Source organism: Arvicanthis niloticus, chromosome 13 (assembly GCF_011762505.2).
Source record: "Arvicanthis niloticus isolate mArvNil1 chromosome 13, mArvNil1.pat.X, whole genome shotgun sequence".
Lineage (NCBI taxonomy): Eukaryota > Metazoa > Chordata > Mammalia > Rodentia > Muridae > Arvicanthis > Arvicanthis niloticus.
The window spans coordinates 60,509,619-60,536,777 of record NC_047670.1 but is presented as its reverse complement, the minus strand read 5'-3'; the positions used below and the strand labels follow the sequence as shown (position 1 = coordinate 60,536,777).

The 27,159-nt window shown below is 48.1% G+C and overlaps 3 protein-coding genes across 6 annotated transcripts in view; 2 read left to right on the top strand and 1 right to left on the bottom strand.

Annotated features, from left to right (window-relative positions):
* Ttc38 (tetratricopeptide repeat domain 38) overlaps nt 1-3,104 on the bottom strand; it is a 33,968-nt gene extending 30,864 nt beyond the window's left edge. For both annotated transcript variants that reach the window (XM_034516620.2, XM_034516621.2), the window contains exons 1-3: nt 2,963-3,104; nt 2,148-2,225; nt 938-1,019 (exon numbers count right to left, since the gene is read on the bottom strand). In XM_034516620.2, coding sequence (XP_034372511.1) covers nt 938-1,019; nt 2,148-2,225; nt 2,963-2,983 — 181 coding nt within the window. In that variant the 5' untranslated portion in view covers nt 2,984-3,104. The remainder of the gene's footprint in view (nt 1-937; nt 1,020-2,147; nt 2,226-2,962) is intronic.
* Nucleotides 3,105-11,891: 8,787 nt separating this feature from the next.
* Nucleotides 11,892-19,386, top strand: Pkdrej (polycystin family receptor for egg jelly). Of its 3 annotated transcripts, none has more exons than XM_076911824.1 (2): nt 11,894-15,267; nt 16,141-19,386. In XM_076911824.1, the coding sequence occupies exons 1-2, from the start codon at nt 12,124-12,126 to the stop codon at nt 18,523-18,525; spliced, it is 5,529 nt and encodes a 1,842-aa protein (XP_076767939.1). In that variant the 5' UTR covers nt 11,894-12,123; the 3' UTR covers nt 18,526-19,386. The 3 variants fall into 3 exon arrangements, with proteins under 3 accessions (XP_034372510.1, XP_076767939.1, XP_076767938.1); XM_076911823.1 differs by having other exon boundaries at nt 12,498-12,633; nt 12,720-19,386; XM_034516619.2 differs by having other exon boundaries at nt 11,892-19,386.
* Nucleotides 19,387-22,092: 2,706 nt separating this feature from the next.
* Cdpf1 (cysteine rich DPF motif domain containing 1) lies at nt 22,093-27,056 on the top strand. The gene is made up of 4 exons (XM_034516618.2): nt 22,093-22,231; nt 24,764-24,876; nt 25,676-25,787; nt 26,481-27,056. The coding sequence occupies exons 2-4, from the start codon at nt 24,764-24,766 to the stop codon at nt 26,613-26,615; spliced, it is 360 nt and encodes a 119-aa protein (XP_034372509.1). The 5' UTR covers nt 22,093-22,231; the 3' UTR covers nt 26,616-27,056.
* Nucleotides 27,057-27,159: the final 103 nt, after the last annotated feature.

Below are 27,159 nucleotides of genomic sequence, written 5' to 3'. Positions count from 1 at the left end.
CCTGGCAAAAAAAACCCCAGAATACTAGGATACTTTTACCCCAACTCTGGGACCCTGCTCACAGCCTGAGCCCACCCTGACCACTAGCTGTCCCTACGGCTGCATTTGGCTTGCCCTGGCTTTAGCTGGGCTACGTTGCTGCAGGTGTTAAGAACGTCCCTAACATCTGTCTCCCTTTCATAAATCTCAAATCCCAGGAACCTCACACAACACCTGGGCCACACATCCGGGGTTCTGAAATGTACTCAACTGACCTCCCCCAGCCCAATACACACAAGGGTCTCCCATGGGCCAGGTTCTGCCCTCCATTCCCATTCAGCTTTAGTGGCTCTGGAGGTCCCTTGAGTCCCGAGACCCCCGAGAAAGGTTTCAAGAGCCATCTCTTGTGTTCTAGGATCCTGGCTTCAGAGCCAGCCAGACTTAGGTATGTGCCTCACTTTCACGGAGCCTCCATTTCCTCACCTAAGAAGTAGAGGTGGCATTTTATGTCAAACTGATGATAGTTAGAGATCCAGGCTAGCAGTTCACAATCTGAGGGTGTAGCCCCTTTGGGGGACGAACGACCCTTTCACAGGGGTCACCTGAGGCCATCAGAAAACAGGTATTTATACTATGATTCATAATAGCAGCAAACTTAAACAGTTGTGACGTAGCAACGAAGTAATTTTAGAGTTGGGAAGCGGAACACACGAAACTGCATTAAACTTTAGCAGCATTAGGAAGGTTGAGAACCATGGACCTAGAGCCTTCCCTAAAATGGAATCCTCACAGGGGCAGCCAGGGTTCCAAATGCAAGGGTAGCTGTCATCATTCTCCACTCTGTGCCATGTCAAGCCAGCCACAGCCACCAGTGTGCCCTCCCAGCCAAGTGACAAGTGAGTCCCTGCAGTCAGGGAGTGTGACAGGCAATTGTCTACCAAGGGAGAGCTTTACTCACCAAAGGTCGGATCTGCTGCCCTGAGCTTTGACAAGCAGCCCTCGATGCCACCAAGACTCTTGTCATTGGTCCACTTGACGTACTGGAAAGAGAAATGTAGAACCGATCTGTCCTTATGGCCCTTAGTATCAGTGAGGGCATGTATCTAGACTCAGATTGATTAATTAATTAATTATTGGTCAGGGGTGCTGGAGATCAAACTCCAGTCTCACACAGCTCTACTACTGAGGGAGTCCCAGACCTCAGTTATTTTTCTTTCTAGAATGCTAAGTGTTTTCTGGACCCTAATTCAAAAGAGGTATAACTTAGTGGATCTTCTAGGAAGAGACTAAATACACATGATTGGATGACACTTCCCAGGCCTGGGGATGCTCACTGCCAGTAGAGAACTGTGGGAAAGCAGGCCCTTCCCCAGGGATGAGGTGTGGCATATCCCCCTCTTCAGCATGGAGAGGAGCCCCCCAGAGTTTGCTCACACAATTCCTGCTTCATTTCTCTCAGAAATAATTCCTAAACTGGGTATGGTGTCTAATCCCAGAGACTGAGTCAGGAGGGTTGCTGTGGGTTCCAGGCAAGTCTGGGCTACAGTAGAAACCAAGAGAAAGACTATGACCGGTATTCATTACAGTTAGAGATGCAGAGGCCGGAAGATGGAAAGGCCAGTATTTGCTTTCCATCTGTGTCTTCAGATACAGGTACACCTTGGCTCTGCCTCTGACTTAGTGGATAATGTTTGGCTTGTCAGTTCAATTCTCTGAGTTTCTATGATCCCATCTGGCAAGAAAGCTACATGGACCTTCCTTTTGAGCCCCTGCCCCCTCTCTTGTAAGCTCCCAAGTCTCTGAACTATAGGATATTCACTGGTGTAGGAGTGTCTGGGAATGGGTGGAAAGCCTTGGTCCAGCTATTGCGGTTAGAGTATCAGAACCACCATGCCTTTGTGGCACAGCCCACAGCAAACCCTCAGCAGGTCACAGTGGGGCACCTCTGGAGGCTCAACATTTTCAGGTCCCCTTGGGGCATTTATTGCTGTCTACCCTTGGACTGGAAACCTTGGGGACAGGGTTGCTGGGACAGGCAGGGATACTTCCCATATTGTTGGACCTCTGTGGCAAAGGGCAGCTCTTCACTGCAGTGCAGACCATTCACCAGTCAAAAGCCCTCCTCAGAATCTTTCAAGGAGGACCATGAGTCTCTTGGGCCAGCATACCTGGGTCAAGGTGGCATCAAACAGCTTGCAGGCTTCATTGCTTGTGGTTGAGAGTGGGAGACCAGCATCCTTCCATGCCTACACAACAGGAAAGGGACAATGGGTTTTCCTGGGCTGAACCCCCAAACCCTTGGTTACTATTCTGTAAAATACCTTAGAGGATCCAATGAAGTGAGTTCAAGTGTCAGCCAGAAGGCAGACAGCAAATGGGAGGGTCATTACCAGGTGTGGTAGGAAGCCTGGCCCTTGGTGGAAGAGGTAAGAGTTCAAATGTATAACCTGAGGGATATCTGGCTTGTCACGGGCCTAGCAAGGTGTGTACCACCTACCAACACCTAGCACCTCCTCTTTCATTGTTTGGCAGGAGTCCCACCAAGCCTTCAGTTGGAAAACCTTCAGATTACTATGGCTGCCCTCCGTGACCTGACGACTGTCAGGATGCACAGTGCCCGTGTCACCCTTGGGCGTGGGACATGCCCTTAAGTCCTGGCATGGAAAAGGCTGCACTTTCCAGGACTTGGAAATCTTGTCTTCATCTTCCTGGTCTAAAAAATGGGCTCAAAACCCAGGCCCCCATAATGGGTGGCTTCAAATGAACCGTTCCCTGGATTCAAACCCGGTTCACAAGCTTCCACTGGTGCACCTGATTGGGAACCACTTTGGAGTCCCCTTTGCCTTGGGCTGCATGCATATGTACAGTGGGCTCAGGTTAAAGTTTCCTGCCTGACTCAGGTGACCTGCAGGTTTGATCTCCACTGCTTGGCGCTGGGCCAATTCGCGGCCTGAGGAGAACCCAGCAGAACCCGCGCGCGTACCTGGCAGTCTCGCAGTGACATGATTATGGCTTTGGTCTGCAGAGTCACAGGACTGGTCAAAGCTTTTGGAGTCGCTGACGCCAGCTAGGGAAGTGAGGATGTTATTGAATGCGAGAGGGGGCGGGGCGAAGAGAGGGTGGCCGCGCTATTCTGATCTCTCATTGGTGGCTTGGGAGGCACATGCGCAGCTCAGAGCAGGGCCAGCCTTCTGACCCACAAGATCCCTGGTGGGTGTGGGAGGTGTGAGTGTGGGAGGTGTGGGTGTAGGACGTTTGGGTGTAGGTGTGGGAGGAAGGGGAGGAGGAATAGTTGGGGATAAAGAGGATGGGGAGCATACCCGGTCGTATTCCCCACGTGGGGTGCTCAAAACTAGACTGGCAGCTGCAGCCCCTGCTCCTGAACACCCCGCCCTCCCTCCCCTACCCCAGTTTGAGTTAGGATCTCACTAAATTGCACAGGCTGGTCTTAAATCAGCTTAGGAGTCCAGCCAGGTCTTGAACTTTCAATCCTCTTGCTTCAAGTTGTCAGCACTACAGACCTGTCCCACTATGCCTGGCCACCACCTGAAAGTTCTAGGAAGCCCTCCTCCACCTGCCCAGCCCCAGGCACTGCTCAAGTTTTGGCTAAGTCCTCACTGAGAAGCTTCACCCAAAAGTCTCTGCTGCCCTAGGGCTGTCCCCTCCTCTGGGGTTTGGAATATAATATAGCTCTTCTTCCTCCCTGTAGGAGTCACAAAATGTGACTCCACATTTTGTGGGAGTCAGCTGAGCAGTGAGGGTGGAGAGGTTGGAAAGTTCACAATGCTATTGCTAAGTGAAAGAAGTCAGACACAAAAGCACACACACACACACACACACACACACACACACACACACCCACCCTCCTCCTCTTCTTTATCACCACCACCACCGCCATCATCAAGTATGTGTTAAACATCCAGAACAGCAGATCCACAGAGATGAAGGCAGATGGCTGGAGGCCAGGGTCAGGGAGAAGAGATAACTGTCCTTGGTGGTAGGTTTTGTTTTGTTTTAACAAGATATTCAGATGTAAAGCCTCGAGTCTGTCCTTAATACCATGTAGCTGTACCCTTCCAAATGGGTAGCTTCATGTGAATGTGAAGCTGCAGTAAAGACACTGTCTTGATGAACGAGGTTTCTGGGCTCCATCCCCTTGAATCTTCACCTGAGTCAGTCAGAGTCTCTCTTCCCCTATCATTTCCCAAACTCTGAAGTCAGCCAGGACCATCATTTTGGAGGAGAATCTGGAGGCTGTGAAGTTGGAGTTATCCAGAACCCAAATCATCAGCCTTCCATTCCTGCACAACCCAGAGGCCCCAAAATGCCACAAAGAAGCCAAGGGCTGGGTGGAATATGCAATATTTTATGTGCCTGGCCCTTTAAATGACCCTTTGTTCTCCATGGACAGTCTAGCTCTTGGACTTCTGGAAACAGGAGAGGATATAAGATGCCAGCAGAGGCTGAGAAGAAGGAAGGAGAGTAGTGAGGAGAGAGAATAGGATTGAGGAAAAGGCAGAGGTAGGGTCCAGGAGACAGAAGAGAAGGGTCAGAGAGACAATTGATGTAGGAAGAAGAGGAGAGGGAAGAGGAGGGGAGATGGGGAGAGGAGAAGAGGGAATGGGAGGGGAGAGAGAAGAGAAAAATAAGAGACAGTAGAAAGTGAATTGGGCTAGCCAACTGAGAACACAGTTGGTGACAGCTGATCCAGGAGAAGCCAAGCTGAGTCAGAGAGAATACTCTGTGCAGACAGATTAAACTAAGAACCCACTAAGAACCCAGAAACAAAGTAGCTAAAAATTAACAAGGAAAAGCAACATTGACAAAAAGCTAGAGCAGGGGAGGTGGCTCAGTGGAAAGGGTGCTTGCTGCCAGGATAGATTACTCTGAGTTAATTCCCTGCAAGCTGTTCTCTGATTCACACCTGCGTGTACTTGTCTGACCCTTCCCACCCACCCCCTCTCCTCTAACCCTCCCTCCACAAAACAAAACAACTCTAAGAAGCCTTTAAGGAGACCAGTGGGGGCCTGGGTTTCCCTTGCCTTCTTCAGACACAGAATGTGAAGAGGCAGAAGAGGGTGTATTTAAGACCACCAGAGGTGCCAATGTGGTGTTGCACCCCCCCAACACACATTCCCATTAAATAGCAGGAATTTCCTGAGGGTCTGCAACTCTGGGCCCACAAACTGCTGTGTAATGGTGACTGTCTCTAAGGCAGAAGCAGGAGCAGGGCTGTGGTGGGAAGGACACTCCCAGTAGGTCAGAGTACAATCAGTGGTGTTCATGTTTGCTCTAGCCCATGAGGGTAGGCTGGCCTAAACTCTGCAAACCCAGGGCTGAAGGATGTCTAGGAAAGTCCTGGTTAATTGAGGGACCCCTGGGTGAGATAGATGACCCTCGGGAAGTCCCAAAAAGAAGTTCTCAGGGAGGACTTGGGTTCAGATCCCTGCACCCTGCCCAATGGTATCAACTTCCCAGTGTGCTTCCACTTTGGTGGCCAGAAGTGTGTTGAGGAGGCAGCAAGGGTCAGAGCTGGGGCACGGAGATGTTAGTGTGGAGCAAATTCCAAGTTGTAGTATGTATTATCTGTCAATTACTAGGGGTAGGGGTGGGTACCAAGCACTTTTAATCTAGGGCTCAAAGTTTTCTGTCTTTCATTCTGGAGGCTGAGAGAGTAGGATCAGGGCAGCAGGGTGGTGGAGGGCACGGAGAGAGAACCTCCTCAGGTCTGCAGATTGCCACAGGGAGGGAAAGAAAAGAATCTTCTCATAAGACCACCAATGTTGTCATGCCCCTCCCCCATGTGGATTAAGCAAACAAACCAAACACCACAGCTCTGACTTCAAAGAGACTAAGAGAGTTTATTGATGAGTGAAATATTCATGACCATGACCCAGAACACAGATGGTTGTCCCAAAAGACAACCTAAAGTCAACCTGTGGGTGTGGTTACCTGAAACTATACTAGTTACAAAATAAAGAAAGTCATAAGTCAAGGCATTTACCTAAGACATTAGTGGGGGCCGTATGTGTTGTGTTTTATAAAAAGATAAAGAGAAAAGGAATATATTTTGGTTGATGTGTAGTCAGGTGTAGGGGAAGGGGATACCTCCAGGGAGCCTATGCTGAGGCATCCCTTCCACCTGAGGGACCAACCACACAACAACAACATATATGTCTCTCTATATATAGTGTAGATTAGAGTTATTTAAGGCATGGAGAGGGGAGTTGATAGGGTATGAGAGACAAAGGCAGAGAAAGAGAGAGAGAGAGAGAGAGAGAGAGAGAGAGAGAGAGAGAGAGAAACAGAGACAGAGAGACAGAGCGACAGAGCGACAGAGGCAGAGACAGACAGCGAGACAGAGTGAAAGAAGAGGCCAGCCATGAGCATGCAGAGAGAAAGGAGGGAGGGGAATGGAGAGAGAGGGATAAGGACAGAGCAGGAGCAAGAAGGCAAGAGCAAGAGAGAGCAGAGGGCCCAAGCAGCCCCTTTTATAGTGAGTCAGGCACAGCTTGCTGTTGCCAGGTAAGTGTGGGTTAGAGCTTAGACAAAATGCTAAGAGCAGGTAGGTGGGATTATGGCAAAGAGGGAATTTTATTGTAGGCTTCAGATGCCGGTGGATGACATTCTTAGCTTTGGGATTGATGAAAGCAAGTGCTGTAGTCAGAGTTCATTTGAAAGTTTTGGAAGGATGTTAATCAAGCAGGGATGGGCAATGCAGGGCTTTCAAAGGGGTTTGAAATAGCTCAAGATGCTCTTACCACCATTTTATTCTCCCTTAACTATCAAGTTCAGTCAGTTGGCCTAATAGAATAGTGTGTGTGTGTGTGTGTGTGTGTGTGTGTGTGTACACACAGGCACACGCCTATGCAGAAGCCAACAGTCAACTTTGGTTTTATTATTCAGTCACTTCCCACTTTGATTTTTTGAGACAGTCTCTCACTGAACCTAGGAATCGGGGATTCAGCTAGTCTAGCTGACCAGCAATCCTGCCCCCAAGTCTTGCCTCTGCCTTCCTCCCTTGCACTGGTATTACAGCCATGCCAGGCTATGATGGCTTCTGGTGGCCCTGGTGATGGGGCTCGGATTTTTGAGCTTTCACAGACCTCCCCAAGCCCTGGCCTGGAAAAGTCTGTCTTCAACATGTGGGCCAAAACCCCTTTGGAACTGCATATCAGATATTTACATTGTGATTCATAACAGTATCAAAATTACAGGTATGAAGTAGCGATTTAATGTTATTTCAACAGGAGGAACTGTATTAAAGGGATACAGCATTAGGAAGGTGGAAGTGTTACCGCGGGTCTACCGTCTGAGTAACTTTTCTACTTCATTAGAAAATCAGTTTGGAAAAAAAAAAAGAAAGAAAATCACTTTGCAACATTTTAGACATAACTATTTTCTAAATACCATGACAATGGTAGTGATTAGGGTGTGGATATACAGACCTTAAGAGGACAGAGACATTCAGTCCAGGACACCTCTAAAAACCAAATTCAGATCAGGCTCACACAGTGGAAGCAGACTACCCATGACTGGGATGTCAAAGCAGCAGTCTGTTGATGTGCACCCAAGGCTGAGCCCTGATACAGATCTTACCAGGATGTGAGCAAAAGAGGCTTTGTGGGGACCAGCACCACCTAGGTAGTGAGCGAGCAGAGACCCATGGTTTTTGACAACCCCATGCCTACTTTACTGCTCTGAGCTATCTGTCCCGAAATTGTTCATTTTGAACAAGAAAGCAGGCCCCTTCCCCATACAGAGCCCCCAGACAGATGCTTGCAAGACCTTGCCCTACAGCTCCAGCTCATCCTGTTGCCCCTCCCCCCCACTTTCCTCCAGACTCAGTGTCTCACCTTTGTCCTGTTTCTTCTTTCCCTTGTGATGCTGTCACTGTCCTGGAGCTGTTTGTGAAGCCTGTTACCTCATCCCATGCAGGCCTGCCACCTCACCTTGACTGTGTGATAGATTCTTAATACTTAAACAATGGCCCATTGAATAGCGTGGTGACAGACAACCTCTAATTCCTTAGAATAAATCTTTGAAGAAACAATTTAAAGCCTTGATTCAATACCAAAACTTCTGTAAACTGAAGGGCTTGCCAAATGGTGTTGGGAACAAGCAAAAGAAACTTATTCCAAGTGCTACCATCTTGTTCTCAGATTCCGTTTTATCACAGGGAGAAACTAAATTCAACGTCCTAGGCCTTGGGGGAGCTGGGGACTTCCCTGAAGCTGAACAGGGAAGCTTTTTTGTTGTAAACAGTTGTCTGAATCCAGACATCTCAGGGACAATGTCTCCATCTTCCCTGCAGGGTCACACAAGTTCAGGTTCCCAGGCCTAGGAATAAACACCTATCCCATTTCTCCAAATATTTTCTTAGTTGTCTGTGAACCAGTAAAGAATTTAGAAATTGCTGTCATCTAAACTAAGGCGCAATATGTTATTTTAAAAAAATATGTATGCAATTGCCTGTTGTGCCCTAATTAACTACATTCATCTGACTCTCTCCTTTTCCCCCTTATCATACTGAGTCCTGGAACTAATATCTAAGATGAGAGTGAATTAAGAACCTTGAAACCAAGTTGCCCTGGATACAGCCCAGTCTCCAACCGGTACACCCTTGCTCAACCCATAATGTCAAAACTCAATTGGATAACACCACAGTGCCCCCGAGTACTCCCTCACTTTGTGTTTCATTCCTTTGAAAATATTGAACAATCTTTTTCGGGGAATGTGGTTCAGATCATGAATTGGCCCCCTCCCTGAGCGCTCAGAAAATGAAGTTTTCATTTTTTTAAGCTCCTGTATCTAAAGTGACTTTTCTTGGTTTCCACCCCAAACCCAACATGTTTTACAGAAACAATACAGAAAGGACTCCAGTTTGATAGTCGAACAAGACTCACAGATTTCAATTTCCATTTATTCTTAAGGCGGGTAGGCCCTGAGTGCATCACCCTTCTTACAAAGCAAATGGAGTCGGCAGAGGTTTCTGACTTTGGAGACAGTTCAGATATGGTCTCAGTTTTACTGTCTCTTGTGGCAAGCAAGTTTGAGATAGGCAACCAAACATGCTGGGTTTCAGAAGAGCACATATTTAAAGTTCTCACCCTCTGGCTGGAGAGATGGCTCAGCAGTTGAGAGCAGTGACTGCTCTTCCAGAGGTCCTGAGTTCAATTCCCAGAAACCACATGGTGGCTCACAACCATCTGTAATGGGATCCGATGCCCTCTTCTTGTGTCTGAAGACAGTGACAGTGTACTCATATACATATTTTAAAAATTTCTCACCAATGGTGGACATTAGTAAATGAAGTGAAATGCCTTGGGGATTTCTCCAGGATGAACTTTTCCCGATGTAAGTCAAATAAAAGTCCACAGTTATGATCTAGCTCACGATTTCGTTCCCTAACTCTGATGGCATCTCACTGTTCTCCACTGCTGGCCTCATCCCCAGCACCTGGGAAGCAGAGGCAGAAGGCTCCAGTGTTCAGTGGCCTAATTCATTTTCCTCACCCTCATTGTCGTGAGATCTCCCTGAGAAGTGAGATCAAGGCTATAGGAAAACGCTGGTGTTGGAGAGTGTTGACTGAATTGATGAAGCAAACAAAAGACTGAGGCAATGAGGGAGGTTAAAGGTTGCTTCTTAGCCAACTTGACAGTCTGAGTTTGATCCCCTGGACCCCTATGGTGGAGAGAGCGAACTGGCTCCTGCAAGTGGTCCTCTCTCCGAATTATGTGCACTGTGGTGTGTACCTACCCACATGCACAAATAAATCATGTAGAGAAGAAAATGCAAACCATTAATAGTCAATACTGATACTTATCCAAAACGGCACATAGATGGTGATGGTTTAAAAACTTCAATTAAAACAGTGACAGCAGAAACAAATCTCTATTAAACACTACAAGCAAGAATGAGAGAGATGTCCACATAGGGAGCAAGCACAAGTGGTTTTGTTGGCTGTTTAGCTAAAACAGACTCGAGACAAAGCTTGTTAACAGATACACACATTTCATAATGACATGAAGGGCAATCAGGGATACAGTGACCCAATGACACATGTATTCGCCAACCCGACAAGAGTCCCCAAATGCGCAGTGAGAAATGTCAGAAAGGAAGTTCGAACCAGAACTTTGCCTGCCCAGGTAGGAGGTTAGCTTCACCTGGAGATTACAGTGCGGGCCAAAACTTCAGGAAGGACATGGAAGATGAAAGCACCACTACCAACCGTCTGCATTTGATCAGACTCTCGAAGGTGTGATATTATAATTTAAGTTTGGCTTGGTAGTGCAAGCCAGCTACTCAGCAGACACATCACAGGTTCAAGACCAGCCTGAGAAACTTAGCAAGACCCTGTCTCAAAATTAAAAGGGGGTTGTTTTTACGGACCGAGGAATAGATTTCAGTGGTAGAGGGCCTGAAGGAGGTCTTAGGATCAACCCTAACAACAGCATACACCTTTCTTTTAAGTTCACACAGAATGTATACCAAGAAGTATACCAGGGTGGCCATTAAGGCAAGTCATAAATGTAAATGACTAAAACTCATTCTTAATCTATTCTCCAATCATAGCAGAGTTAATTAAAAATCAATAAGCACAAGATTTCTTTTCTTTTTTTTTTTTATTTGTTCTATGTATGAGTACACTGGTGTGTCAGACACACCAGAAGAGGGCATCGGATCCCATTACAGATGGTTGTGAGCCACCATGTGGTTGCTGGGAATTGAATTCTGGACCTCTGGAAGAGCAGTCAGTGCTCTTTAACTGCTGAGCCATGTCTACAGTCCCACGAGATTTCTATGTGAACTCCAAATGTTTGCAACTAACAACACCCTTTGGAATATATCATGGGTGCAAACAAAATATGAGGAGAATTGGAAGTATTTTAAAGGAAAGGTGATCAAAAATACAATAAGCATGTAGGATGTGGTTAAATACTGTACAGTAGCGACTTTATAGGACTATATATACAAAGGAGGAGGAGGAAGAAGAAGAAGAGGAAGAGGAAGAGGAGGAGGACGAGGAAGAGGAAGAGGAAGAGGAAGAGGAAGAGGAAGAGGAAGAAATGCTCCACCATCGAGCCAAAATTTCATGTTAGGAATCTAGAGCCTGGGCTGCAGCTCAGGGTTACAGCCCTTGACTATTATTCCTGGAGACCCGAGGTTTGATCTTCAGTAACCTTCTCCGTCCATCCTAAACTACATAGTTATTTTTAGCTAGGTTCAGTAGTACACTCCTGTGATCCTAGCACCTAGCAGGCTGAAGCAGAAAGATCTCCAGCTGGTTCCTGAGAAGACAAACAAAAACAAACAAACAAATAAACAGTACATTTAAACGTGAAGAAAAACAAAACAACAAACCACCACCAACAACAACAAAACAAAACAAAACAAAACACAACCAAATGTCAGATATCTCTAGAACTGGGCTGAGGCTCTGGCAAGGCCCTCCTGACTTCATTATTTTGGAACCGGTTTTCCCGTGGGAGAGGAATTTCTGCTAAGAAGTTTTCTTGGTGTGTCCAGTTTTAAAAAGAAGAAAAGAAGGGGAGTGGCAGAGCACGGGCTTAACCTCATTTAGCAAGGCATGATCCTGCAGCCTACATCAGCGTGGGAAGAAAGAGGTGGCTGCAAACAGTCTTGAGCCCCTGCTGCCCAGTGCATAGTACACTAACCTTCCTGGAGATGCCGCTGTCCTTAAAGCCCAATGCCCTTTGATCGTCCTCCTTCTAGCTGCTCTCAGGTCCTCTTTGGTCCTGAGAATCCCCAGACGCACTTCCCCTGGAAACCCACCGTTCTGTGACTTCCCACGTTCTCCTTGTGTGTTGTTCTCCTTGGTCCTGAAACCCTTGATGACCCTAAGACCCCACTGTTCTTGGGAACTCACTGCCCTTTGGGGACCCACCGCCCCTGGGAACATACTGTCCCCGAAACTCACTAGTCCTGGGAACCACTGTCCCTGAGAGTCTACTGTCCCCGGGAACCCACATCCCGGGTGAACCGCCTTACTCCAGAGTGGCGGAGCACGCTGCCCCTGCCCCGCGGCGGGCTGCGCGCCCAGCCCCTCCCGGTACGCTCGCGGCCCAGCCCAGCGTCACGGCCGTTGCGCCCCGCGGCCCCGGCAGCTCCTGAGGGGGAGCCATGTGGCCGGGCCCCGCGCTGCTGCTCCTGGGCCTGGGCCTGGGTCTGGGCAGCCAGCCGCCACCCCCCGGCCCTCGCGGGCTGCCGGGCGTGCTCATGGGCGCCCCGGGGTTGGGGCAGGGCGCGGAGAGCAGCGTCCGGGGCGGTGGCTCCGGTGGCCTGTCCCCGCGCTCAGCCCCGCGCCGCGCCAGTCCTACGTTGCCCCGTAAGTGTCCCTCGGGAGCAGCCGCGCGCGTTGTCATGAAAGTCAACTCCTCGGACCCCGCAGCAGCCACAGCTACGGTGTCCTGCCAGAGGGCCGCCTGTATTCTACAGCCAGTGAAGATCAACAGGAAGGACCAGAACGCTCCCCTTATCCTGAGCAGAGACGAGGAAGCCACCCTCAATGTCACTGTGCGTTGGCACTGTTCTGATGCCTCGGTCATTCACAAGGGCTGGGAATTCTTTTCGGTGGCCTCCGTGAACGACACCCCTGACTGGAATCGACCTCTGTTCTTGCCACAGCTTCAGGTGACTAAGGGTTTCTCCCTCCACATTCCCAAATATGCCCTGCCTTGTGGGGTGTATGTGTTTAACTTCACGCTGTCCATCACCAGGTGGGACCCCATCTTGCCCACGGTGACAGACTCGGATATCATCTACATCTGGGTTAAAAAACGCCCCCTGAAGGCTGTTCTTCCTGGAGCCTCCAAAGTAACTGTGAAATTCTCCGAAGAACTGATTCTGAATGGAAGCATGTCCTATGACCCAGAGGCGGACATCCCCACAGAGGGACTCATTTTTTTTTGGTACTGTACCAGAAATCCAAGATACTATAGTGACAGCTATGTATTAGTGACCAACCAGGATGTCTGTCATCCAGAGCAGGATTCACTGGACTGGCCTTGGGCAGTGGGCCCTGTGCTAACCATTCCGCCAGAAACTCTTAGGGGCAATGGTGTGTATTACTTCAGAATGTTGGTACAGAAGCAAAACAGAACTGCATTTTCCGATAAAACCGTACATGTGCTCCAGGGGCCTCAGCCCAAGGCACACATTTCCTGCATTGAAAATTGTGGCCCCACTGTAGTCGTGTCAGATAGATTCTCTCTGTCTCTGAACTGCCCAAGTTGTGGCAGCCGGGATTTCTATAGGTGGTCCATTTTTTCTAGAACAGGTCATGAAATGATGTTTGACTGGGCAGGGCAAGCTGTCACCAGGAGAGATGGGGCTTATTTGTCCATAAAAGCTTTTGCCTTTAGGAATTTTTTGGAAAACAGGTTTTGGGTTTCTCTGATTTTGAAATCTTGGGGTGGTGTGACCAGGACCTTGAATCACCCTGTTGTTATTAACCATGGCCCTCAAGGTGGCGAATGCAAGATCAATCCAGCTAGTGGGATTTCCATGGTTACTAAATTTGCTGTTGAATGTAGTGATTTTAAGGATGAGAACCTTCCCCTTAAGTATAAAATAATAGTATCTGAGTTGGACAGCCTTGGCGAAATCAGTTCTGTAGAAGAGAATACACTGGGTCCCATTGTGTATTGGGGGACACAGCCTACAACACCAGCCTTCTTTCTCCCTGTTGGTACGGTAACAAATCACTACAACTTGAGGCTGTATGCTCAGGTCTATGACTCTTTAGGGACTTTTTCTCAAGTGATGTTGCAAGCCACCGTCAAGGTACCGACTGTCAGGGACTCTTCAAAGAACGTTTTACAACAGCTGTTCAACGTCACCATGGGACCAACATCATCACTGTCTACTTTGCTTCAGGAGCAGAACTGGTTACAGGCAGGTTACTTAATTTACGTGGTGACTTCTGTCTTGAATAACATAAAAGGGGAGCTTGAACTTCAAGATGATAGGACCCGTCTCCTGGAGTACCTTGTCAACCAGTCTTTCATGTTTGCTATGCGCACAGTGGATGAAATCGGTCAGTCAGTGATGGTAATTACTAAATTAACCCAGAAAGCCTCTGACCTCAGTCAGAAGGTTTTGAAGAACACCATGTTATGGCTGAGGCAAGCGGACCAAGCCCTCCAAGCATACCAGGGCAAAAACAAACACCTTCACTCCCAACAGATTGAAATTGTGAGCACTGGCATCTTAACCAGCCTGTCTAACCTTCTTAAGCTGATTAATCCCTACTTTGTGTTCCAAGATCCCTTGTTTGTCGTAGAATCGTTATCAGACACAATACTGGCTAACAAGGTGCCAGGGAGCAAAACCACTGCACTGAGGACCAGCAACTTTAACATGTATGTGGAGAAAGTTGAAAAGTGGAATGTCTTTAAGGCCTTCAGAAATGAGTCACTCTGTCCAAACTGCCTTCATGTGACACTGAACACAAGTACGGTCCCCGAGCTAACCCCAAAGGCTCCGGTTTCCATGATGTTTTGTGAGTTCACAGATGACCCCTTTCCTTGGTTGACTTACCCGGAAAACATTTCTACAAATGTGGTTGGGTTCAGAATGACAGGAGCCGCAGATAACGGTACGGTTATAGAGATCATACCTGACATAGCAGAAGTGTACCTCGTCAGAAAAGATCTGGCCTTTTCAAGTTTTAACCTTACTGTGGGACCAGGCATCAAAAGTGATGGGTTCTCAAAGATGACAACAGGTGGAGTCACCTTTGAGGTGGACAGCAGAGGAATTGGGGAGGTACTCATCCAAATTGTCACAAACGTGACAATGTTGTTTGAGGCCTTGGTATATGAAGGCAATCAGCTCACTCCCACCAATTTAATGGCCATTTTCCTTGTTCCTCATGACATTCCTCCCTTTGCCAAGTGGAGCGGTCTGTTTGACCCAACCTGTTCAGTCAAGGAGGCCCGTGTGGTTTGCCTGTCATCATCCCTGCTTCGAGCCATAGCTCGGCACAGACATTCATTCAAGTATAACATATCAGTGGTCCTGGAGGCATCTCGTTTTGTCTTTAAGCCCACTAACAAGCTAGTGAGAATTGCTCTCTTTATGGTTCATTGTTTGGACATGTATGGGATCCAGAGCGATTGGCAACAAAGTAGCTGCTTGCTGGGTGAGAAGACCACCTGGAAAATAGTACACTGTATCTGTAGGAATGTAAGGCGGAGCCGGAGGCAGCTCGCTTCTATGAAACTGAACTACCATCATCTGCGCACCCACTTTGTGACTGCTAAGGTAATTGTGGTCCCCAACCCTGTGGATCTGAGGCTAAAGGTCATTAGAAACGTTACCCAAAACCCTGTGACCTTACTGGTTGTGCTTTTCATTATGATCATATATGCTATTCTGGCTTTTTGGGCTTTGCACAGGGATGTGATAGACCAGTATCTCCGGGACAATGTGGTAATACTGACCGATAACGATCCATTTGATACCATATGCTACCTGGTAACCATCTTTACTGGGAGTCGCTTGGGGTCTGGAACCAGAGCCAATGTTTTTATCCAGCTTATGGGAACGGAGAGTACCAGTGATGTTCACTGTCTAAGCCATCCATATATTAAAACCCTATACCGAGGAAGTATCAACACTTTCCTCCTAACGACAAAAAATGACTTGGGGGACATCTATTCTATCCGCGTGTGGCATGACAATTCAGGCAAAGCACCTAGCTGGTACCTAAGTCGAATCAAAGTAGAAAATCTCTTCAACAGGCGCATTTGGCTTTTTGTGTGCCGGAGGTGGCTCTCTGTGGACACCACTTTGGATGCAACATTTTCTGTCACCAACCCGGATGACTCTCTGAAAAGGACAGACTTCTTCATGATTGATCTGAGTGATAAGCTTGGGAAAAACCACATGTGGTTCTCTGTTTTCACGGACATTGTCCCCAAACCATACAACAGGCTCCAGAGGCTGTCCTGCTGCTTGGCCATGTTGCTAAGCTCTCTTGTTTGTAATATCATGTTTTTTAACCTGAACGTAAAGGAGCAAACTGAGTCCAGACAGGGGCATATCATCAGGTCAATGGTGATAGGAATTGAAAGTGTCTTAATCACAATCCCTGTGCAATTATTAATAACATTTTTCTTCACCTATTCCCAAAAGAAACCTAAAGTGAATCCAGACAAAGTGGCACCCCAGAAGCACCCCCTGATGTCAGAGGAAGGTCTGTCCTGGAAAGAACGATTGAACAAATGGCATGAATATGAAATGAAGGCTCTCCCCAGTAAAGCTGCCAAGTCCACCTCTGCTGCCAAGAAAACGAAGCCCTTTAAAACTTCACAGAAGCATAAGAAAGCAGACAACAAGGCCCCAGACCCACAAATGTCCAATAAGAACTTCAGTAACAATAACCTAGAAGACAGTGAAGATGTCTTTCGAAAAGCTTCCTCTACCCAACTACATACTACTGAGCATGTTCAAAAGAAGACCCAGATTATCCTGCCCAGGTGGTGTGTTTATATAGCCTGGTTTTTGGTGTTTGCCACTTCCGGCATATCGTCATTTTTTATTGTATTTTACGGCCTGACTTATGGCTATGAGAAGTCAGTAGAGTGGCTCTTTGCATCCTTCTGTTCCTTCTGTCAGTCTGTATTCCTTGTACAGCCGTGTAAGATTCTATTGATGTCAGGCACCAGGACCCAAAAGCCCAAGTACTGTAAGAACCTCTCGTGGTCCAGCAAGTACCATTACTCAGAAATCAGGCTGCAGGAGTTGAAGATGACACCAGAGGAGATGGAGCAGCTTCACGAGGACATGGCCTACTTCCGAAGCTTGAGTGTGTACCAGCCGGTCACCGAGGACAAAATCCAGATCCTCAGGCGGAAGAAAAGGATCCAGAGGAGGTCCTTCTTGTTCCTGAGCTACCTCGTGACTCACTTCATATTCCTGACCCTTCTCCTGTTGCTCATTTTCTCACTGCGCCACAACGATAGCTTCTACTATAACCAGTTTATTCGCCACCGGTTCTCCGTGGATCTCGCCGCTGTGATGAAGCTGGGGGATATCTATACATGGCTCAATGGTGTGTTCCTGCCTTTGTTACACAATGACCCAAACCCAACATTCCTTCCGGACAGTTCATCTAAAATCCTTGGCCTTCCACTCATGAGGCAAGTGAGGGCCAAACCTAGCAATAGTATGTGTCTGTTGGCCAAGAAATTTGTACAGAGCAGCCTTGCAGGGGAAATCCATTGTCACCCACGGTACGGCATTGACCCAGAAGACACACAACACTATCCCGGTATCTGGAATAAGGTTGGCAAGCGGTCAACAGACAAAACCAGCAATGGGTTTACTTATAAGCCTCCAGGGAAGAAATGGGTGTATTATTCCTATGGAGTATTAAACACCTATGGATCTGGAGGGTATGCGTTTTACTTCTTTCCAAAGCAAGAGATGTTTAATTCCACAGTGAGACTCAAGGAACTCGAGGGAAAGAATTGGCTTGATGAGCTGACATGGGCCGTGATTGTAGAACTGAGCACTCTGAATCCAGACACCAGTCTGGTGTGTAGCATTTCGGTTGTATTTGAAGTCTCTCCTTTAGGGGTCGTCAACTCCAGCCTCTCTGTGTACTCCTTCTCGCTGGCTGATTTCAACAGGAAAACATCGGCAGAAATCTACCTGTATGCTGCCATTCTTATTTTCTTTTGTGCCTATGTTGTGGACGAGGGCTACATCATCATGCAAGAGAGAGCTTCCTACATAAGAAGTGTGTACAACCTGCTCAACTTCTCTCTCAAGTGCATGTTTGCTCTCCTGATAGTGCTTTTCTTCTGGAAGCACCTCCTGGCCACCAAAATGGTCAGGCTTTACCTCACTGACCCTGAAGCCTTCATCCCCTTCCATGCCGTTTCTCGGGTTGATCACCTCATGAGAATCATCTTGGCCTTCCTGCTGTTTCTGACCATTCTGAAGACACTCAGGTACTCCAGGTTCTTCTATAATGTGCGCCTGGCTCAGAAAGCCATCCAGGCCGCCCTTCCTGGCATCTGCCACACGGCTTTGGTGGTGTCTGTGTATTCCTTCATGTACGTAGCATTGGGGTACCTGGTGTTTGGTCAGCATGAATGGAATTACAGCAACACGATTCATGCCACCCAAACCATCTTCTCCTACTGTGTGTCAGCCTTTCAGAACACAGAATTTTCTGGCAACAAGGTTCTTGGGGTCCTGTATCTGTCGTCTTTCATGTTGTTGATGATTTGTATCTTCATCAACTTGTTTCAGGCAGTGATTCTGTCTGCCTATGATGAGATGAAGCAGCCTGTGTATGAGGAGCCATCTGATGAGGCCGAGGCTATAACCTATTTATGCGAAGGGCTAAATTCTGGGTTTGACTTTCTCACCTCCCGTTCTAGAGACAAAGACCAATCCGACTTCTTTGTCGACATGCTGTATGGGCAGCCGGAGAAGAATACTCGCCGGTTCCTGGGGCTGAAGGCCAGAAATATTAACGGGAAGAAAATGATTTACCTTGTTGTCTGATTGGTGATGGTCAGAGGGGCCATAAGCAAAGAATGTCCCAAACATGATGTACGTTTGTCAAGGGGACTAAAGAATGCCTAATGGCTCAGTCATGTGCACCTCCACATCTGAAGTATCCCCACTCTGGACTCTGCTCTTGGGAACAGGAACACATGAACAGAGAGGTGTATTGGGGGAGAGGAGAGGATGGTAAGGTGAATTCTCTATGGATGGGATTCTCTGACTCCTGGTTCAGAGGCAGCTCTCCTCTTGTGGGAACTTGCTGCAGTGTGGAAGAGTGACAGCCATTCATTTTGAGATCCAGCTTTAAGGGAAAGAGCTGGCAAGTTCCCATCATGAATTAAGCCACAGCCCAGTAGCCTCTAAACAGAAACAGATTGGTCAGCCTCCCTGGAAGTCTCCTCCCCAGACCATGCCTGTGAAGCCTCTCCTCAAGTCCTCCTGCAGACCAGGGATAGAGGGCTCCTGTGGGGAGTTCCAGAACTTGCTTTAGAGTTTGAGAATGCAGATATGAGAGAGCAGGGGACAAGGGTCCCACTTAACTCCCTCAGGCCATGCATCACTAATGCACCTGGTAACATTGTATGACCAAGAGAGGCACCTGTTGTCAACAAAGGTGCACAAAGGTCCATGTTGAAATATGGTACACATTCTATGCACTGAATATAACAATGTATCTGATGACTCCGCGTTTGGTTATTGTATTTATGACCTGATGGATTATTTAGAAGTAAGGAAATGTGATTTACTGTTCAAGAAGAACAAGGGCTAACAGTTGTTACATTGTTACTCAGAAGCAAGTGCCTTTTTGTTGACGGCCACTTTTAAGTTTTATATGAATTAAATTTGAGATTTCTTCTATGACCTGTGCAGTGATTTCTGTGTAAGGGATCAAGACAAATCTGTAGCTGCCTTCAAAGTTAAGGGCCAGAAAAGGAAAACAGGCAGATGAGACTAAGGCTGCATTACTCACTTCAGCCTCGTCTGATAACCCTTTTTTAAAAAGAGATTTATTTTTTATTTGTTTGTTTTGAGACAGGGTTTCTCTTTGTGTATCCCTGGCTGTCCTGGGACCAGGCTGGCTTCTAACACTCATAGAGATCTGCCTACCTCTGCCTATCGAATGCTGGGAACTGGAGACATATACCACCACCACCACCTGTCTCTTTGATAGGCTTTTAAGACTCACCTGTATAACATTATATACCTTTTTTTTTTTTTTTGAAACAGGCCCTTACTCTGTAGCTCTGGTTGGTTTGGAACTCACTATATAGACCAGGGTAGCCTTGAACTAACAGAGATCTGTCTGCCTCTGCTTCCCCAGTGCTTGTATCACCATATTCAGCTTTATTTTAAAAGTTTGTTCTTGGACAATTGCATTCAAGTACACAATATATCTAGAATCTCTACCCCTTCTGCATTTCCCCAACACTTCCTCTTCCCATGTTCATGCCACCAACTCCTTCTCCTTCATCATCCAGAGTCCTAGAAGTATATGGATTTAGGACCACGACCAACTTACCAGTGGCCATACCACCAAAGTAATGATTCCTACTTCCCCAATAGCCATCAAGCACCAATAACTCCTCCAATAGGGTGGAGTCACGTGAGTCTCCCCCCCCCCCCCATCCATGCTGTAATGTTACCTGGCTTGTAGGTTTGTGTAAGTAACCACAGCTGCCGTGAACTCATGAGGCCAACGGCCATGACATGTCCAGAAGACAGCCTTGCATAAATTGCCCCTGCCTCCTCTTCTGAGATATTTCTTGAGTCTCTTTGGGGGTGGGGATGATAAGGATGTCCCACTGAGAGGTGAGCTCTCAGTAGTCCAGCTGTTTTGTGTTGTACTGAACATTGCTAATGGCTTTGTTACAGAATCCCTCTTGCTGTTTAATCTCAAGTTCATCTGGCCCTTGCTTGGATCAGTTACTAGTGGCTACTCAGAGATTCTGCCCCTCTTCTGCATGAGGGTTTTGTTCCATATTTGATACAGAGCTCGCCACTGTTTTGGAGATTTGGAGATGCATCTGGAAGAACACTATGACAACACCTTAAGGAATAAGGAATGCATCTTGAGTGGGTGAAAAAACATTCCCAGAAGCTGTAAGATTGTTGAAAGAAAATCCTCCGGGGGGGGGGGGGGGGGCTGGAGAGATGGCTCAGAGGTTAAGAGCACTAGTCTTCCAGGGTTCCTGAGTTGAAATCCCTGCAACCACAAAGTGGCTCACAACCATCTATAATGGGATCTGATGCCTTCTTCTGGTGTGTCTGAAGACAGTGACAGTGTACTCACACAAATCTAAAAGAAAGAAAGAAAAGAAACCCATACCCTTAAAGGCAGGTTATGTCCCTATGAGTTGCTAGCCAAGGAAACCATTTAAGTCCCAGAAACTAGAAAGGCAATTTCCACTATTGTTGACTGCATGTCAAAATTAAATGAAAATACTCATATATTGCAGAATATGGAGAAATCAGGCTAAAACTGCTGTAGGAGTCTAGGCTTATGAGGGAGAAATATTGCCAAGGATCCTATTTAGTTATGGATTCTATACGTTACTATGCCAGGCAAAGCATGCTCTGCTGGTGCGATAGTGGTAAATCAGTATGGATGTAGACAATACTTTCTGATTGGATTTGAGGCTTCACAGGAGGGAACCCATGTTTGGCATTATAAACCTGCAAAAAAAACTTGTGGCTGGTGGTCATAGGCTTCAGTGGGGGACAGTATTGTTTTGTTAAGTGAACAGACATGCCTTCTAAATACTTGTATTTTGTACCCACAGATTAGTGCTGCTCTCAGCCTCAGGTGTGGAGGAAATTTCTTTTTGCAGTCTGTGGTAGATACTGAGGAGACTCAAAACCAGTCAAGTAACTGTGAATAAATGCCTATCCCTATGGCATAGCGGTTCAATGCCCAGCCATAAATGTAAGAAAATAATCGGACTTCTATGTAACTCCTTCCAAGGTTCAGGGAACATTAACCAGAAGGGGTAACTAAGAGTCACAAAAAGAAGTGAAGTGTTATATGATGGAAACATTCCCTGCTGGAGGCCGATCAGGACGTACAAGAATCAGAAAGCTCACCAAACGTTTAACTTAAGAATATCCATAAAGCTCCTTTCCCAAAACAGTAAGCAACTGCTGCGGGAGACAGACAGGTGGAACTACCTCCAAGTCGTGCAAAGTCCAGTGATAGCTCTTAAGTCATCGCCCCCACTGGGTAGGCTTTTCAATGTTTCAGTTACCCGAGTCCCGTATCCCAGAAAATAATCCTAATAAATTCACTGGTTCGCCAGGCAAGATTTAAGTAGAATAGGATTTTTGTTTTGTTTGTCATCAGTACTTTTTTTTTTTTTTTTCTGAAGAAGCCCAGACAGCTCTCAAGCCGGGATCCACAATCACTATAAACTAGCAGCGGAAACGGAAGCGACCAGTAAAGCTCTGCCCGGACAAGGACGCTCTTTAAGCTTATCTTGCTTACTGAGGCTGGGACCGGGTGGAGTTGCTTAGACACAGTGAGGCAAACCCAGAGAAAGGACAGTGCAACCGTGAAGCCTCCGCGGTCGATGGGGCGGAGCTGCACAGGCGCAGTGGACTCAGGGCAGAGCCTCAGCGGGTCTAGGGCGGAGCCGCGCAGGCGTAGTGAGGCGGAGCTGGTGCTGTGGGCGGGCCACGCAGGCGCTTTGGGGGTCTCGGCGGGGAGGTGGTGAGTGTACCCAGCAGTGTGCTGCTGGAACGCGTGTGGCGGGCCTGACCGTGTTCCCTCCATGTCCCGGCTCGCTGGGTCTGCCCTCCCTGCCTCTGGAAGCCGGAGTGGGGGCTGCGGGGGTGGGGAGGCGTTAGATACCCGGTTCAAGCGCGGGGAGAGCTTTGCGCCGGTGGCTTGGGCCGTGGTGTATACGGTCGCCAGGCGGAGCCCTGCAGACCTGGGGAGACTCTGAGCGGGAGGAGGAGGCTCTGGCGGAGTCGCACTATCCTGGGACTGTCTCCTGACTGTCACCTGCTGCAAGGGCAGCGCGCCCAGCAGCCTCGGCGAAGGCCTGTGACGTGCGAATTAAGAACTAGCTATGTTCGCGCACACCCAAAATAGAATTTCAGTTTTAGACGTCATTCGGGACATCTGTCAGTTTCCAAGGCGCGCATATGCTCCTTCTGACTCCAAAGCTCCTTCTGTAGTTTGCAAAGGGTTAGAGGAGGGCGCAGCTGGGGTCGGAGCTGCTGATGGGAACTTTGAAAGGCTAGTAGGAATTCGATACAGCGCGATAAAAATCTAAAACTCGCGTTTTCTCCAACTCATCAGACAGCTGCTCTTGCCGCCATACCACTGACCACTTTACGGAGAGGCGGGGTCTCCAAGGCCTTGAATATAAGAGTGCCATCCAAACAGTTAAGGATGCAGCCACAGCCTGGCGGTGGTGGCACACGCCTTTAATCCCAGCACTTGGGAGGCAGAGGCAGGTAGATTTCTGAGTTCGAGGCCAGCCTGGTCTACGGAGTGAGTTCCAGGTCAACCAGGACTACACAGAGAAACCCTGTCTTGAAAAACCAAAAAAGGGGCTGGTGAGATGGCACAGTGGTTAAGAGCACAGAGGTCATGAGTTCAAATCCCAGCAACCACATGGTGGCTCACAACCATCCATAATGAGATCTGATGCCCTCATATGGGTGTCTGAAGACAGCTGCAGTGTACTTACACAAAATAAATAAATAAATTCTTAAAAAAAAAAAAGCAGCAGTGGACTAGGATACACCTCACCTCATCCTCCCGGTGAGATAATAGAAACACCCACCTTGGACTTTTCAACAGCACTCACTGAGTGCTGGTGGGTAAGACAGAGGGCAGAACTGAAGACTTTAAACCTGTCCTGTAAACTGACCTGGGGAAGGCTGTGGTTACTGCACAGATTTATCTGCCTGGATCTTCCAAGGGAACCCTACTTGGGCAGGGCAGGAAAGTATGCTCTACAGCAAGAGAAGATTCTTGCATCCAGTGAAGTAGCAGGAGGCACATGAATCTGTCCTTAAATGGTATCTAAGCACAAGCAAATGTGTGGCCAGTGTAGCAGAACCATGAATGCCAAACCTACCTCAGTAGGGTTGATTCAGCACCAAACAGCACACAGGGCAAACATACATGTCCACTGTGTGTCCTAAATGCTTTTACCTTCACCACCTTACCTAGTTAATAACAGATTGAGACGCAAGGAAGAGCAAAGAAACAGCATCACTGCCAAGGATCAAAATGATCAGTAGGCACAGAACCACACACAGCGCAGATGTGAGATAGACCTAGATGGGGCGTTTAAAGCAAGCCCAGTTAACACATTAAACGTGCTAGAGGAGAAGATACATAATGTGCATACACGGATGGGTATTTCATCAGATAGAGAATCAGTAGAGGAAAAACAGAAAGAATGCCTTCAAGGGGCCTGTCAGCTGATGTGAATGAAGCCACTGAACTTGAAGATAATCTATAGAAATTATCCATACTGGGGTTGGTGAGATGGCCTGCCAGGTAGAGGTGCCAGCTGCCAAGCCTGACCTGAATTTTATCTCCAGATCCCACATGGTGAAAGGCGACAACTGACTCTACATTGGTACTGTGGCACGTTGCATACCTATGCAAAATCAGCCAATAAAGATATAGTTAAAACAATTCTGGCAGGGCACTGGTGGTTCACGCCTTTAATCCTGGCACTTGGGAGGCAGAGGCAGGCAGATTTCTGAGTTCTGAGGCCAGCCTGGTCTACAGAGTGAGTTCCAGGACAGCCAGGGCTACACAGAGAAACCCTGTCTCGAAAAAACAAAAAAAGAAAAAAAATCTGGCTGGCAAGATGGCTCAGGGGTTTAAAGACATTGGCTGCCAAAGCTGATGACTCAAGATTAATCTAGATTGTAGAAGGCAAGAATTTCTGTAAATTGTCCTCTGACTGATTCATGAAGTCGTGGATGGAGCCCCCTCTCCCCAAATAACTAAGTGTAAATAAAATATCCAGTTTAAGTATGTGGGGATGTAAAACATACTCTCTCAATTCACTGTAGCCCAGGCTAGGCACAGTAAGTCGTGTGCCCTGAACAATGCTGTGTAACGTTGACCAGGTGTTCCTTACTCTGAGCTTGAGCTTCGTAGTCAAGAAGGCTCACATTTTGTGGGTGAGATATGAACAGCAGGCAGAGAGAGTTTAAAGTGTGATGGTTCTTTGCCTTTCATGGTGACACCCCTCTCTTGGTCTTGCAGATGGCATCTGAAGCAGAGCCCCGCCCCCTGGGCATGTTTGAGTGTCAGCTTTGTGCCTTAAAAGCTCCTTACAGCTATGTCGGGCAGAAGCCCCCAGACACCCAGGCTATTGTGTGAGTATGCATCCTGAGCCAGTGCACGGGACACCCTGTCTAGTACCCTGTGGAGTGTGATACCTGGTTTGTGTGTTATACTTTAGACCAGTTCTTGCCCTTCTTCTGAATGCCTCAGGCATATCCCAAGGAAGCCCCAGGCAAGGCTGGAAATCCTTTTTAACTCTTCAAGGACTCTCTGCCTTCCCTGTGACTGCAGCTGAAGAAGAGTCAGGGACTTGTTCTGTCTATGAAGTGGAAGAAAGCCTTATGGCCTAGGCCAAACAGCCATGGAGGAACTTGGTGGCTTTTTCATGTGGGCTGTCCTAAGCTGTCCCTGCTGGTGATACTCCTGAGCTGGGTGGGTACCCAGTGGTTCCTAAGGACCAATTTCCCAAGGGTCTGATTGATGCAGGTTGGGAGCAGAGATGGTTCCAAGCCTGTTTATTGGATTGTGGCTCAGCCTTCATGAAGCATCACTTTAGAAAGCTGTCTGGTCCTGGACTTGTGACACAGCAGCAGGGGACCAGGCTCAACTCCTTTGCTTCCCTGGATTATGCCACTCAGTTGCTCTCATTCTGATGAGTGTGGGACAGAGAAGACTGACCTCTCAAGGCCACCTAGTGAATCCTGCTTGCTCTGGGGTTGACTGAGAGGCTCCCACTGAACCTTGCAGAGCTGAGGCTGGGTCACATTTCAGTTCCCACCTCTCCTCCTGGCCCCAGCCTTTCTGCCATTACTGTTCTGTACAGGCAAACTAGTTTGTGTCCGTTGAGGTTCTCTGCCATGGCTCACAACTGAGTGTCCCTTCTCCCTACAGCCTCCTGGAGGAGAGCTACATCATGAAGGATCCCTTCTCCTCAGACAAGGCCAGGTTTCTGGTCCTCGGCTCTCGGTGCAGTGTGTGCGGCAGGCTGGTGTGTGTGGGCCCGGTGGGTACACCTGGGGACCTCCCAGTTTTTTTGCCCCGCAGATCTGGGTGCCTCCTGATCACCAGGTGGAAAGAAGGTGGGGGTTCTTACATGACCTCCTTTGGGACACAGGCACCAAGGGAAGGGGCCAGTGAAGGCAGCTAGAGGGGTCTCAGACTGGGGTGAGTAAAGAAAACTTTAAGCAGTTGAGCCTTGGAGTCGTCCAGGGATCTGAGAACTCCTGAGTACCCGCTGCAGGTACAGTGCACACAAGTGGGGCTTGCCACAGGCCATGTCCAAGAATGTTATGTCTCTCTGCTGTCTGGCTGATGTACACGGTGGCAGGAGCCTCAGGTCAGAGGGAAAACTGTGGAGGGAGTGTTTGAGGTCAACAGGAAAGATAGGTGGGCTGAGGCCCGCCTCTGAGGGGCCTCAAGTGCCACTCCTTGGATTTGGGCTATAGATGGCAAGCAGAAGTAGTAGGGGCTGCCCCAAGAATAATAGGCATCTTCCCCTTTCTTGGATTAAACAATACATTGTTAAATGATATCATCTTCATTGCAAGGGGTTGCTTCTCAGAACTTCAGGTGGGATGGCTACCCTGCCAGCCCCTGGGGCTCCTTCCTGGCTCAGGTTGCTGCCTCTCCCTGCACCTCATGGGAGGTTTGCCTGGGAGAGGCATTGCTGAGTCCAGCCCTCTTCTCTCTCTCACAGGACTGCAGCCTGTTCTACTCCAAGAGGGTCTGCCTCCCCTGTGTTCAGGAGAACATCGGTGCTTTCCCCCAGGAAATCCAGCGGGATGTGGAGAAGAGAAAGGCTGCCAGCAAGAGGCACTCCAGCCATTCCTGACTGGCAGGGGCACCGCCTTCTGTGAAGCCTTGGGCTGGGCTCGGCCAGGATTCTGGCTGGGAGCTGTGGATCTGGTCTTCTCTGAACTGTGTGAAATACCTCCAGCCTCAGTAGCTGAGGAACGGGCCAAGACTGAGGACAGACAGCAGGAGTGTATCCACCTAGAGCTCCAGGCCTGGCCTCTAGTGGATGCCAGGAATGAGGGAGAGGGACCTCCTTCACTTGACAGCTGGTAGACACTTCCTGTAGATGTACATGTGGGGAGACACCTCGCCTCTCTCCAGGACTTCCAAACAGCACGATGTCATCTGTCTAGGGAAATCAGCCTGTGAGAGCCAGAGGGTAAGCAAGGGTTACGTCACATCCTCTGTAACGCCTCAGGTGTGATTTAAACCTTGACTCTGTATCATATTTATAACTAAAACCTGAAGGATAAGCTTATGGTTTGAGTGACCTTTTCAATGACACTTGGACACTCACTGCATCCCCCCCACTGGGGCTAGTCCGTGGGGCTTGGTCTGTACAAACTGGCCACATCCCAACA